Source organism: Oryzias latipes, chromosome 6, assembly GCF_053564925.1.
Source record: "Oryzias latipes strain Hd-rR chromosome 6, Olatipes_Hd-rR_3.1".
NCBI classification, from domain to species: domain Eukaryota; kingdom Metazoa; phylum Chordata; class Actinopteri; order Beloniformes; family Adrianichthyidae; genus Oryzias; species Oryzias latipes.
In genome coordinates, this window is record NC_136242.1 from 17,517,490 (window position 1) to 17,533,273 (window position 15,784).

At 39.3% G+C, this 15,784-nt stretch overlaps 1 protein-coding gene across 2 annotated transcripts in view; it reads right to left on the minus strand.

Annotated features, from left to right (window-relative positions):
- The window catches only part of reln (reelin), a 94,218-nt gene extending 82,658 nt beyond the window's left edge, over window positions 1–11,560 (minus strand). For both annotated transcript variants that reach the window (XM_078949337.1, XM_078949336.1), the window contains exon 1: window positions 11,071–11,560. In XM_078949337.1, coding sequence (XP_078805463.1) covers window positions 11,071–11,323 — 253 coding nt within the window. In that variant the 5' untranslated portion in view covers window positions 11,324–11,560. The remainder of the gene's footprint in view (window positions 1–11,070) is intronic.
- Window positions 11,561–15,784: the final 4,224 nt, after the last annotated feature.

Sequence of the window (15,784 nt, forward strand, 5' to 3'; positions counted from 1 at the left end):
TAACTGCTCTCCAGCTACATTTCAGCCAGTTGATATTTCAGAATACAAAGATGTCCTGGGACTTGGAGAGGAAATGCCTTACTTCTTTTCTCTGTGTTTCCCCTCTTTTTTGGCATGAGAAGTCCAGATTATGGCCAACTAAGAAAACTAGAACTGGAATCAATCAAAGTCGAAAGTGTCTATGGCTATGAATGTTTGAAGTACAGATGGGACAAAGAGGAAGGGAAAAGCACTGAATATACAGAGGGAGAAAGATTGATTTCTAATTAACAAGCTGGGTGTCATAATGAAAGCCTAGCTGGTCCATATTGGCAAAAGAATCAATGAAAGCTCCCTTGACGCCCGGTCTACATACTTCACGGGAGTTCAGCTCAACTAAAATGTGTTGATTGTTGTAAATAATGCTTCCTCACACCATCCTTTGTCACTTATCCTTAGGTTTTCCTCAGAATTTTGCTTCTAAGGATGCCACAGAAAAATCTGTCTGTCATATCCTCCATTCCCCATGACCCTAAAGCCTACACAGAAAATATCTAATAAAAAAAAAAAAAAAAAGGTTTTTTTTATCTGATTGTGGTATACAGTTTTCCAATTTGTTAATTGCAACATGCATTTATCTTTCAATTTTATTTTGGACACTCAACAGATTAAAAAAAAAGTACAAAGAAATTCAAATGAGTGCAGTTCTCTACAGACAAGTGGTGAATGTTAACGGGTTTCTTCATGCACATTTAGAAAGAAATGGGAATATGCTTCTGATCAAAATCTTAAGACTAGTTAAGAAAATGCAAGAACTTTCATTTTCCTGAGCTGGACCTTAAAAAATAGAGCTAAATAGAGCTTCAAAATGCAAAAAGATGAAACAGCAGCAAGAAGAGAAATATTTGCTGCCAATTTATTGAATAAAAACATTTAAATGCAAAGAACTGATCAAAAGTTAAAGACCGCAACCTTTAAAAGCCAGAAATTGTGCTCAAACTTGTATCTGATGGTATTTTCAAAGAACTAATTGTTAATAGGTCTCTTTGAAGGCAATGGCAAAAAAGCTCAAGTTCTTTGATCGTAGCAGGATTGTGGAGCTGCATGAGCAAGGCCTCTCACAACGTGCTATTGCAGTTGAGGTTGGATGCAGTAAAACAGTAGTTTTGAATTTTTTAAAAGACCCCGAGGATTACAGAAGAAAAAAAGATCAAGTGGCAGACCCCAAAAATTGTTGCCGGCTCTGAGGGATCCAAAGGGCATTCTGCCAATACACAGGGCGGTCCTTGACCTAAATTAAGACCATCATTGGGGCTAACTGTTGCCCAGTAATGATCAGATGGCATCTGCAAGAGAAGGGATGGAAAAACAAAGAGCATCTTCAAAGGCCACGTCTCCATCAACGCCACAACATTAGACTTTGCAAGAAAACACCAAAAATGGGACATTCAAAAGTGTAAGTAATGTTTCTTCTCTGATGTGAAAAACGTAACCATGGTGGTCCCGATGGCTTCCAGCATTACTGGCATGAAAAGAGATCCCACCTGAAATGTTTTCTACGCCTCACAGTGGTGGAGTAGCTATCATGGTCTGGGCTGCTTTTTCCTTTAATGAAACAAAGGAGCCTCAGGTTGTGTGAAGGCGTCAAACTGCAGCTGGCTATGAGGAGATATTGCAAGAGGCATCCCTAATGACTGAGGGTCCTCATCTTTGTGGTGATGACTGGGTTTTTCAAAAGGATAATGCTGTAGTTCACAACTCCACCCTGACAAAGGACTTTTTTTCAGGAGAATAACCTCACTCTTTTGGATCATTCTGCAATTGAGAACATTTGGGGATGTTTTCATGCAAGTTTACAAAAATGAACATCAGTTCCAGACATTAGATGCTCTTTGTGAAACCGTTTGAGGTGGTCAACAAGGATGGGAGAGCTACTCATTGCTCAGTGTTATGTTTGGACCCTTTCGTTTCTGTTTTGACGATGTAACAGGGTTGTTTTTTGTGCTGTGGTACTAGACTTTTGATCAGACGATGAACAGCCCATTTCAGTCAAATTGTTTTAAAGAAATTGTCTGCTGAAAGTGTTATAATAGATTGGTTTTATCTGCCCTTTTCCAGACGCTCAAAGCGCTTATAATGTGTCCGTTATTTATTCACTCCTCATTCATACTTGGTGATGGTAAGCTTGATGTAGCCACGGCTTCCCTGGAGTTAACTGTCAGAGGCGTGGCTGCCAGTACGCACCTACAGCCCCTCTGACCATCATCGGGACATTCACACACCAGTGGAGCCACACTGGAGGCAGTGAGGGTGTAGTGCCTTGCCCAAGGACACAACGATGGTTGACTGGGGGGAGCGGGGATGGAACCGTCAATCCTTTGATCATTGGCCGATCTGCTCAACTGCCTGAGCCACTGCCTCCCCTTGTTCAGCCTCTTGTTCTCATTTCCTAAATTTACATTTTTGAAGCTCCAATTAGTAAGCTCTACTTCAAGTTAAGCATTTGCAAAATGGGAGTGTAACTGTGCTTCTGACAGGCATACTTCAGTTTCCATTTATTTTCAATTTATGGATCAAAAGACAGTGCAGTTAGTTTGTTTTAAGTTAAATAGTTGAAATGCTGCTGTTAACCAACACAAGTTGAACATAAAACAAAAAGTCTTCGTGGAGGTCGTAATCCTGACTCAGAGCTCACTGAAGACACATGACCCCAAGGTCTCAGGTGTGACACATGGTACCAGAGCAATTAAAAATGTTCCCGGGAAAAATATGCGTGATCTTGAGTTTAAGCCCGTGTGTAATCTGCCTTGGCCAACCTGCTACGTCTTTCTGGGCAGAAAGGAGCTGGTTGTTTGAGGAATGCTGCTGCTTGGAGGGGGGTAGGCCGGCTGCTAATCCGCCTCTGCCATGAGCTGTGTGCCCAGCACCCAGCCAGCGGCACCACAGAGCCTCCTCTGTAGTGGGTCCACTGGGAAGCTACAAGTCCCTCTGAATGCTATCAGCACAGACGGCACACTGCCCCCCAAGCAGGGATTACTGCTCTCTCAATGAAGCTGCCAGGAGGAGGATCTGTAACACAGGGGGGAAAAAAGAGGAGGAGGTATGCTGTCCTCCAACAGGAGTGCTATTATCAAAAAGGACAAGGCCATTAGCAAACAGAAATGTTAATCAGTAGTCAGTTTAAAAAAAGGGCCCCAAGAGAGCTAGAATATCCATCACTTTCAAGTTTAAGCTTTAAACGTTCAATCGTTTAATCCATCGATTCATTTTTGATTAGTCGTAAATATTTTGAAACCCTCCATTTCTGTTTTCTTCTGGATTCTTGTGAAGGACAGCACAAATCGCTGGTTTTGATTTTTTGAAGTGGATCCAAAGTTTTGTTCTCAACTTCATTTAGAAAATGTTAATTGTATTCATCTCAACAAAGGCCTTTAGGGTGTGGGTAAGTCTGTCTACATTGCATAGGTGTATTTTTTGAGGAAAAATGTCACAATATGAGCCTATAGTCTAATTTTTGTCAGTTTTGTGCTTGAAGCTTAATATTTAGTTGAATTCGAGTTATGTTTTATATTTGTTCCTTGTCCTCCTTCTGTGCCATGAGCACACCAGGTTTAAATGGTCAAGCATCTACATATGTTTCTCCTTCTGCTAATTAGTCCTTTAAGTCTTTAAGCTTTTTTCTTTTGGTCAGAAAGCCTTACAAGCCTTTTTAAACATTTTTCTTTAAGTTTACTTTGATTCTGAACTGGACTTACAATTGGACAGTCAATGACTAATATATTAATTAGAAGTTATGTTGAAATGAGAAAATATAGAAATGAGTCCATCACCAATCCCTGACAGCCTTCTTCCCTTTTATCAAAGAACTTTGTCACCGTCTACTCCATGTTCTTCTAACAACAATTTCATAAGATTCAAGCTTTATTTTATTTATTTTAACATCAACCTGCCAAGGAGAAATAAAGACAGAAATAAAGACACTGATGTGCGACAAACAACAAGCACAGAGGAAACAAAGTAATAAGTGATAAAATAATATGTTGACAAAATTAAATTGTGGACATTGTTATTAATAATAATTTTAATATATTGGTAAAAAATATATAATAAGGTGCAGAAAGGTTTGTTCCTTCTGCTTTTTGAGTAAATGTCTAGCCTTAAGTTGATTATTTAGTTCAGTAAGTTTGTTCATTTTTTCTTTTTCCTTATCTAAACATGTTGCATGAACCAAACCCTGTTTGTTTTCATGTCTTAAGCAGCACAGTCATTTGATTAATGGTAAATCTCGGTCAAGTCAAATTTCTTTTTTATATTCTTTCAACAACAAACAACTGCTAACACTGTTGTTTTTGGGTAGTCTAATATCAAATGTGTTATCTGTGACATCAGAACTGGTAATGAACACCAAACGCCATCATTAAATAGAATAACCTTTTAGCCTATTTAATCCGGTAACTTTAAAACATCTAAAACATGAGATTGGTTTGTCACTTAAGAAATATATTTTCATGTTATCCATTTACAATTTGATTCAATATTATGCTTTAAAAAAGCAGTAGTTATATCCAAGTTTTAAAAACAATTAGTGCCAATCCTTCTGGTATTTGCTATATTTAATGGATCAAATGTGGAAAAAAAATCTACCTTCTGTGTCTCCTTAGTTTTTAGAGGACATGCAATATTTTTAGTGTTGAATTTAGGTCATGAAACCTAAATGTGACCGAAGGGAATGACTCCAAGCAAGAAAATAAAAGAACTGCCCTTTCAGTTGCTTGTGCAATTAGCAAGGGCCACAGCAACTCATCTGCCTACTCTGAAAAGATACAGAAAACACAACTCATATGCCACTTAGTTTCCTTCTTTTCCCCTGCTGGAAAGAAGTTGAAGAAGTGAAATTTTAAAGTGTGAAAATTGTCTATTGTAATTTCCCCGGATAAGACTGGCACCAGCACACACCTCTGCCTGGCAGCGATATGCGAACTGTCTTCATCTTCTATTCATTGAAGCACACCTGGCACCACGCTGGCTTCATCCCAGGTCCAACTAGGCAGAGGCGAACAATGTACCAGTTTCCTGAAGAAATTTGACTAACTCTGAAACCGCCAATTTGTTTCCTGAAAATACAGTATTCAGGTGACGGGTGGCATCTCAACTGTAAGACTTTTTTTTCCTAATGATCTGCTGCCATTTTCTTACAGAACTGCGTGGTTGGTTTTGCGTCACAAAGTTGTTCAGTGTTTTGTAGCACCTCAAAGAAGAACAGAGGCATTTAGTGCATGTTTGAAAGAAAGTACAACCCTTGTCCTCGTGTTACCATGTCACACTTTGCTTCAACACTGCCACAAATAATTATAGTCACCCACTGATCAGGACATTTGTGTTTAGCCAGCGGAACATCTGACCTGTCTTTATGTCATGATGGATCACCCACTAATAGCTGAGAGGAGTGCGCACATCCAGGCGTGCATGTGTGACAAAGAGATGATTCTCAATGAATTTCCATTCTCATTTCTCGCCCATCTGCTCCTTGACAGAAAGGAAACTGGGATATAACTGAGAACACAATAGTCTTTAAATGGTTCATCATTCAGCAAACACAATGAGAAGACACCCAAACACCCAGCGAGCCCACACAAAGACCAAAATGCTTGACACACTTCTCTCTGCTCTACAAAGTGACCCATTCAACAAAGCAGTGAGAGGTTGAGAAGATGGTAATGAATGAATAGATTCAGACCAAGGAAAAGTTTCATTTGTCAAAGGTGTTCAGATATTAAATTATTATCCAACAGTCTTTCTCGTACAATAACAAAATAAACTTGACTTCTCTTGGCTCTTTAGGCAGAGAATGTAAAAATTGCACATTTTAGATGAAAGGAGAAATAAGCAGAACAAAAAGAAAAAGTTGCACCAGCCAAATCTAATCTCCTTGGTTACAGAGCTCCCAAAAATGCAGGTCTGACATGGGGTGGTCAAAGGCCAGGATGCAGAGACTCAACAGTCTTGTCAGAGGTTAAATGGTGAAGAGGAAAACACATGTTTCTGTAGTCACAACAAATTTAAGGTGTTTGTTATTCAATTTTTAGAGACTCAATTCCAGACTGTCCAGCCTGTTACCGTAGTGTTTTGCTGCACAGCTACAGTCCTACTAGGCCATGAGTCTGTGACCTTCACTTAAACCTGTGACTGGTTTGCTCTACTACAGACATCAGTCAACGGCACAGAGAGGAGACAAAAAATCCCCAACCATGACAAGTAATCAACCTTACAGATAGATAATGGCTTCTCACTTTGCAGGGCACATTGAGTTGTTTCTGTTGGCTGGCAGCAGAACTGCCGAAATAATTCACATGTCTAATCTGATAGGTTATCATGGGATGAGCAGATGGTGTTTTGTGAGAGTGAATTTATCTCCAAGTTCCCATTAAAAATGCCATTTAGTGGCAATGTCCAAATCTCCTTGAAATGTTGATTGTTTCTTTGGCCTCTTCCATCATGTGCATCATGACAAAAGGCTGCAGAGCAGTTGCTGCTGTATTAACAGTTGACAGATTAGGGTTGGACTTTAACTAGTCCTTGAAGTGCCTCTCTAGTTTTGCTTCATTACTTTTTTTTCCAGCATCATTTCTGCTTGTTGTTTAGATGTTGCATGGTGTTGCCAGATAAACTTGTGTTTGATATTAAGCACATGCTAACCATATGGGGCACATGGCTAACATGTGGGTAATCAGAGGGTGGTGGAAAAACTTCCCCCATTGTGTTGCATTGATTTCAACAAACTTTTAGATGGAAATGAACTCAAAATCCTACCAAACGCGCAAATATGCAACACAAGGTGTAAATGTAAACACCCACATTCAAGGTTTTTAGCTAAATCGGAAAAAAAAAATAATTAGATAAATAGATAAATAAATAGTTTTTCTTTGTATTTTAGGTAAATACTAGAGATGCTACAATTCTTAGTTTAAAACCAAACCATATGTTACACCATGAACCAAATCGTGGGGGAAAGTGAAATGGTGTATCTCTACTCTACCAGTGTGTTTACATTGAATGAGGTGACAAACGCCTTGTGCTAAGAGTTTTAACTTATTGTTTTATTACACTACACCAAGCTTATCATGAACCAACTGAAAGGTTTTTCTTCATTAATGGCTTATTAGGAAATAAAAAAAAAAGATTATTTTGAATTTGAAGGTTTCTTTTCGTGGTTATTTCTTTTGTGATTCACAAATCATATATCAAACGAGAACAAAACCATGACCCAAAAATTGAGGTTTGAACCAAATCCTTGGGAAAATGATTAGATGCATCTCTAGTAAATTCATAAGACTAATTTCACATATTCTTGTGTGCCCTAGTCATAGTTACACTCTTAAACCTTTGATGATCATTAAAAATGCTGTCACTAATACTCTTTGTATAGATGTTGCAACTGAATAATTTAGAAGTCAGCACTGAGTTGCAAAACTTGTGATTGATAGATTTTGTTTGATCTCACAATGGGGAAAATGCTTTGTTACCTTTAAAATATCTCCAAAATCTGAACTTTAGAGATAACTACTACAGAGCTGAGTTAAACAGTGTCTGTCTTACTATGGAAAATACATAAATATTGATCTTTCTATTTGTGTTTAAGCTGCTCAAGCAGTTAGTTAACATCTGTCAAACACAAGATACAAATGTAGTACTTCTTTTATTATTGCATTAAATGATATCTAACAAATATCAACCTTACCTGACCTTTGCTGCCACAATTAAGCACACGGTTCATTTGGATTACAGTTTTAATGTGTGTATTAGTGGATTTTTGCATTTTTGTAACTATAATTGCCGAGTTTTCTGTCTTTCATTCAAGAGATTTATGGATATATGGAAAAAATGTTCATGAAAAAGCAATAGATTGTTCATACTTCATAATCAAGCAACAGCAAAAATGAAAAGTGAAGTAAGATTTGTTCAGTTTAAATAGTGAGGCCTGCTTTTCAGTTATAGAAAACATCTCTTATTCCCACGGTGGTCTTTAATATTTACATTTTCTATATGAAGAGTTTATTTCTTTATAACAAAAATAAAGGGTTTTTGAAATAGTTTATTGTCTTTTTTGTCTTTTCATCTGAGAATATGGGTGGGCAGCTGGATAGGTGGTTGAGCAAATCTTGTTTTTTATTTTTCATTTATTTTTTATTTATTTCTTAGGTGCACAGTTTGACCTTAGATTGAATGCAGGCAGAAAATTCTCCCACAAATCCTTTCATGTCTCATCCTTCCGTTTCCCAGCAGCTCGGAATGTCTCCGCAGCTTTTCTGTTTCCATTTTGTCCACGGTGAACCCTCTGAACGCCCACCCTCTCAAATATTTCCCTGTGAGTTACACAGGCTCTCCTGGTCATTTCATTCTGATAGACCAACACGGCAATCGTGTCTACAACACACACACACACACACACAGAGTGGTCTGCCCACACACGGTCTTATCACTAAAAAGCAACAGAAAAGCATGAGGCTGTGAGGTCAGGTCAAAAACTCAATTACCATACAGACTTCAAACCTTCCTCATGCACTTAACTAAAGACAGAGGTGGTTCTCCGAGACCCCAACCTGCGATTTCTTTTTACAGGATCATCTCTCTCTTTTTCCTCTTTCCTTCAATAAACATTTTCCCTACACTGGCTGACTTTAGTTCTCTAGAGCAACCACACAAACAAACTCTCAGATGTTTTCCACCCCCATTTGTGCACGCAGCTTTTTTAGTGATTATATCACCCTATTAGAATATAAAACTGAAAAATAATGTAGTATTAAAGCTTGTGACATTGAAAAGAGTCATAATAAAATGCTAAATACAACTAGGGGGCTGATTCCATCACATCACAGGTAAAATATTCACCGTGGACATTATCTTGTCTTTCTACGTTAATCAGAGCTGAGAGAGTATTATCAAAACACCCCTGAATGTCCAACATGTGTCCAACAACTAACTTATGGACACATTTCAATGAAAATAGTATATTTTGGTGTTTTTGTAGCATTTTTCTCATGATGGAGGACATTTATGAAGAAAATTAAGATTAAAATTGTGTTTCTGAGTATTTCTTTATACAAATCATGGGGAACCAGGAATAAACAAAAAAATGCAGGTGGAAAAAAAGCCTTTAGCAGTGACGTAAGTACTCCAGTGAGTTGGCCACAAGCTCTCTGCTCCACTCTATTCCGATGCATCCACAAAAGATCCATGTACATCTATGTTTTTCTCGTCCGAGCTGGCATCTGACTCTACACTGTACGGCTGGAAAGCTCAGATATTGCTCCCCAGTTTTGTTGCACAGCTAATGTTAGGTTGCGAGTGTGAGGTAAGTTAGCGGCAGAGAGTTTAGACATAGCGATGATGGTAAATGAAGCAAGGCTCACTCCACACCAACAGTCCCACCCACAACTCAGAGGTAAATTTCTGATGAACTGCTGCCGCTCTGCAGAAACTAAGTCTTTGAGAACAACACAGGTTTTTTGATTTTGCCTTAAAAATGGCACAATCAAAAAAATGACTCAGAACGCTTTTAAAATAGATCATAAGATGAGTAGAACGGGACTTAAAGAAGCGTTATAATAGCAGAAAGAAATTACCCAGATATATACCCTGAAAAAAAGATTAAAAAACACACTTCAGCATTTTACCAGCTAACTTGCTTGTTTTTTATTGGCGTCAGTGGTCTCTCATTCAAAATTTTAAGAATGTGATACTGACTTGCTGTTATGTGACAAAACATGAAAGAGAGAAAAAGTGGGCAGCCTAATACCCTGTCATTTTCCAGTGCAAGCCCCACTGCCGCTATCGTATCTGCTAAATCCCCTCATCCTCATTTAAATCTCCCCCAACACCATTCGATCCCAGCCGCGGCCCTATTTAACCCCCCCCCCCCCACACACACACACACACAATTCCAGTCCACCACATTTCTAATGCTAATTATGTAAACCTCCCATCCACTCGCTAGTTACTCAAATCTCTCCCCACCCGCTCTCCTCAGTTAAAGGGTGCTTGACTGGAGGGTCGATCTGGGCTGTTATTTTTCATAAAGATAATAATACTGCCTATTCCACACATCTCTTCTTTCCACTTCTGTTTTTCCTGACCTTATTTTATCCTCTTCTTGCTGTATACAAAAACACAAACTCTGGCACATGTGTCATTTTGCAAGTTGGGGGTTTATTTCTTCTAATAGTGGAATGCGGTTATTAGTGAAATAAATCCACTGTTTGGGAGATCAAATTAGGTATTACAACATTAACAAAATCAAAAAAGGTAACAAGTTCATCCTAAAATAATTCTATTTGATTAGTTACAAATAATCCAAAAGTAAAAGGATATTAAAACTAAAAAAATGTTATTAAATTTTGAGCTTTGACAGACTGTTTTAACCTGTTTGGGTGACCCTTTCCCAATGTTCAAGGAATTTATGAGTGCAAATGATAGCGGTATGAATGAATCCATTCTCTACCAGACTAAGGGTATGAGCAGCGGGTCTGCAAGATCAGGAATGATCTCTGCCTTGTCGTAGCTTTAAGGAAAAACTATCTTTTTTAACTCTACAAGCAAAAGCTTCTCTTTCAATTCTCCATTTGTAAGCTGAGCTTTCACACTCTCATTCAGTTAGAAGGTTTGTGCCATTAGTCCTGTAGAGAAGCCACCTACACACGGAGCAGCAACAACAACCAAGTCCCACTAAGCATCACTGCTATTACAGTTACACCAATGCTGGTTTCCAGTACCACAAAACAACAACTCACATGTCATTTCAAACACCTGTATGAGCGCCAACTATTTCTGTTGATTAACTTTATCTTTTTATTAACCAAGAAATGTTTTTTAAAATATATCTTTGGTTGTATTTTCTTCATTTCTTACATGAATTTATAACATGGACCTTAAAATTAAAAAATAAATGTTAAGAGTGTGATGAAAGAGTCAGAATATTTATCAAAAAATGTCCTTAGTATTGGTGTTACCAGTTTTCATGGACAATACATCCCATTTTTTTCATGCTGCAGTAATATAATTAAAAAAAGTGGAGACCACAGGAGGCATGCTCACCTTGGTACTCCTGTCCAGGGGTGTAGTCGGTGGGGTTGCCTGTGATTTGGAGGGTGAGCAACACCTCTCCTCCCCCCTCTGCTACCCCAGCTCCCTCCAGCTCCCCATGATGGGTGCACAGGAAGAAGAATGGGTTGAAACGGGGATAAAAGCTTGCAGGGGGTGCCCCGAAATCCACACTGCCGCTTCCGAGGACTAGGGACAACAGGGCACAGCCAAAAAGACCCCCGAGAGAGGCCCACGCCATGGCCATCAACCCTCAACAAGCGGGGCACTGAGGGAGGTGGAGGTGGAAGAGGGTGATGGGTGGGTGCTCCAGAGGGCAGAATGTGAGTCCACAGATGAGTCCAAGTCCAAAAAAGTGGGTGTGTGTGTGAGTGTCTATGTGTGCGGGTGTGTGGGCTTTGCCGTCATGAAAACTGTTCTTCTGTTCCCTCCGCCTGTCCTACCTCCACTCTCGGGGAGTTTAGAGCTTCGCCTGTGCTGTCCTGCTCTGGCGTTTAAATACCTCACCCCCCTCCCTCTGTTTCCTTTTCTCCTCCCTCCCTCTTACGCTCTGACAGCAGATCCACGCGCTGTATGAGCTCTACTATACGGCCTCCCTCCTCTTTCCAGTCCACTTCTTTCTCCTCCCTTTCCCTGCCAGTCTATCACTCTCCCTTTCCGCCTTAATCTCACAGTCCCTTCTCTTATCTTCCCTTTACCTCTCACTAAAACATTGTGTTACTCCACGTTGCACTCATGTACCCCTCTCCTGAGACCTCGGCCGTCTTATCTCTGGGCATCTGTTGGTTTCTACATCCCTAACCAGCCCTCTAACAGATCCCTTTTACTCTTCTTTCTTTCCTTTGTCTTTCTGCCCATCCACCAGACAGTCTCCTCCTCTCCCACCCACTATCACACCTCCTTCCTCCCTCACTCCTAAGCTCCTAAGCTATCTATTGCTCAACGTGCTGCTCTTCTGTTTGGTCGCCCTCCCCTCCTTTCTCAACCCTGTACGTATCCGTCCCTCCTCTCATCCTCAAAAATCCTTGGATTTGTTGCTTTTTTCTCTACTTCTCACTTGCCTTTTTCACGGGCTTTCCATTGGAATATTATTTTCCACAAGACCCTCCAACTTTTTTCTGCCCCCTTCAGAGCAGCATGTGCCAGCACTCGGCTCCACATTAATCTGCCCCTTCGGTGCAGACACCAGCTAAATTTCTGCTTTCTCTGGGGGCCCGGAGAAGTATTCTTGTCATTCATCTCTATCTTGTCCTCTTCATCCACATTTTGTCTTCACTCTTTGTTTGTAAATGATTTACTTTGGCCCCCACCCAACTGAACCTTCAAACAATTTTCCCTCCGGAGACCAAGATGATATTAAAAAAAGGTTTTTTTGGAGAACACAAGGACACAACGACGTTTCCAAGGGGTATTTGAAGAGAAACAAGGCAATCAAGAAAACATCGTAAAGAAAAAAAATGTTTTAAAAAATTGTTGAAGTCCCACTCCCATATTCTTTTGATCTATTATCAAAATCATTTCCAAGGTGTCTTTTAGTTATGTTTGTGCTGTTTTTAGGCTAAATTTTAAAAACCTGTGTCAATTTCTAAGGCATTTTTTGCAGAGTGGCAGGAGCTCAATCGTAATTTTTCTTTGAGTTGTGGGTCGTACTGTGGCTCGGAGTTAGCCTGTCCTCATTACCCATCATCTATCTGTTTACACCTGACAGCTTACAGCTGCTCACACCCCCAACCTAACATTTCTGGGGCAACAAAAATATTGGAACCATCCAGATGTACCATTTTGAGCCAGATGCCAGCTCTGACGAGGAAAACGAGTTGTACATGGATCTATTTGTCTACAAGTGGATGCATCAGAATGGAGCGGAGCTTAGAGCTTATGGCTCGCCAACTATAGCTTCTACGTAACAGTTACAGGCCTTTTCAAACTAGCTTTTGGTCTGCTCATACTCCACCACAATTTAAATAAAGATATACTCAGAAATGCAATTTTGGGCTCACTTTCTTTATATGTTTATATGATTTCCATTGGAGTGGGTCTTTAACATCAGTCTCTGTTGTTCTTCTTTAGCTGTTGGTTTTTTGTTGAGTGCTTATTATAGACATAAACACTCCCAAGCCAAATTAAACTGCACACTCACTCAAAACCACTCCAAAAAGCTTGACTGACCCACAACAGGAGCACACTCAAGTCATGCGTGGACCACTGCCTAAACCCAAGATGGGACAAACACACATCCACCACCACATTCTCAAACATGAAGCAAAACGCCAAAGCCATGTTTGTATAAACACAACAAATCAAAGTGTAGCAGATGTATTCATTTCTTGTTTCTCTCTAATAGATTCATATTTGGCAAGAGTGGGATAATTCACCTAGCAGGGCAGTCGCTGCTTCCAACTCCAGTCTGCATGTTTACACAGACAACACTTCGGATGCCAAAAAAGGCTGGATAGAAGGCAAACATTCTGCAAGATAAAAGAGAAGCTTCAGTTACTTTGTGGCTTTATGGTGGGCAGTTGGGTTTATATAAGTCACTTTTGGAGCCGTCAGTATAACCCTAAAAGTGAGAGGGTGCTCTAAAATAGAGACACTTTTTAACCAAAGGTACTAAAGGCCTAACAAAGGACAAAAAGTGTTGAACCATATTGGGAATCAATTTGTTGTTGTTGTTGTACTGCTAGGGGTTAGCAAAAATAGTTGTCATTACACATTTGTTGCTTTTTCCAGATAAAAAAGAAATACATTTTGAAATTTATTTTTTTGCTCCCATTGATATGTTGCTATTATTGTTTAGTAACAAGGTAAAACACCATGACCAAAATTAACATAAGTTGTGTTGTGTCAATATGCTACGTTCATACTGAGTTGGGAAATGCGCATTCAAGTGATCACTTTCAAAGAAAAGTCTAGGTAAACGTGCATTTCGAGCTTCCGTGTGTAAAACTCTGAGGTTTAAATGTCACTACGGAAGATGTTAAGACTGTTTATGGGTTCTACGTAAAAAACGCCCGGCCATGAAATGCTCGTCAAAAATTAAACCAAATAAACTTTGACCAACCAGGTACTTGGGTTTGGTAGTGACGTATGGGTAGAGACCTTTTCAAAAGACAAAAGTCCCAACCTTTTGAAAATTGATCATGGAATAGACAGTAATAATTGAAGTTTGAGCGCGTCTGGAATTACAGTATATGTTACAAAGTCTTTATATATCGGAATAGAGCTGTGAAAGAAAAAGCAAGGTCCATGAGATTTGCATTGCTTTGATAGTTTGCACCAGGCCTCTTCCAACTGTGCGTACATGCAATAGTATCGGGTATTGACAGTCCAGTGTGAACACCATGTGCTAAAACTGTTTTCAAGAAAGCTCGTTTAGCATGTTCTTATACATGTATCTCATGCCTGATGTGTAGCTTCAGACTGACAAATTCCACATATTTTGTTAGACTAAGTTCAGATACATAACTGCACATCAGTTCCAGCCATAAGAATGCAATTTCTAATTTAAGACATCAAAGCATAACTATTACATCAGCAATAAAGGAAACAAGCAGACAGACTGAGAAACAGAACGTAGAAACTTTTATGAACTTTGTGCTCTCTCCAGTAACTTTTTGAGGTCAGGCAGGTGGATCGGCCTGCTGAGACTGAGGAGCAGGGTCTGAGGTTATCGCTCCTTTTAATTTCTCTGCTCACCCATTATGAGGTAAAGCTACAGCTTTGTGTTGACTTAATTAAGCACCTTTAATTAGACTCAAAGCAGGAACTCTCACACGAGATTTCTTAAAGGGCTTAAGTTAGAAGCTCTGACAGCTTTCTTCTCTAAATGTTGCTTCCATGTAGATACTGTTTGAGCTGGTAAAATGTTATAAAATTGTTTGGATTTTAATAAAACAGATTCAGAGACAAACTTGGGTTTAAAAGAAAAAAAAAAGAACTTTTATATGACCGAAAATGCGACTCCGTCTGGGGCATTGGAAAAATCTGGATACATTTTCTTATAGTGGGTCACAATTTTTAAAAACAGCCTTACCAAAAGACACAATCTTCTGAGCTCATAGCAGTCCTACATCTTAAGGGATTGATGATGCAAAACAAAGATTTCCAACAGGAGTATGAGTACCCAGAGGTACACGGGTATGAAGTACATCGAATTCTGCACACATGAAAGCCCGAGACAACTCAACTGCGCATTTAATAACTTACCAACTTGGTGTGTATTTAACAGTTTTAAGCAGACAAAAAATAAAAACAGAAATACGAAAGATGAAAAAGCAAGCTTTATTATTTAATTTCTGTCATTTGAACTCAGGTGACTGCTCAGATGAAGTAGATGAAGACAGGAAGGGATTGCTCTGCACCAATGGTCTCGCCCACAACTCGGAGGTGAATTTCTGATCTACGGCTGCTCAGCAGAAACTATGTCCTAAAAAACGACACAGGTTATTTGGTTAAGCCTAAAATCATAATTAAAGACCACTGGAAATGCTTTTAAATAGATCAAATGATGATCTGAGTAGAACCTGTAAGGGCTCTTGAATACATTAGTGAAGAAGCAGTAAAACACATAAGATTAATGAGGTACAAAAAAGTATGGGAAGCACTGACCATATAGAGTCTTTTGTCCAGAAAAACAGCAAAAATGGTTAATGTCAAATACTTGTATAATGTGTTCTACCTTCTTGCAAGGATAAAAGCACTTTCAAAA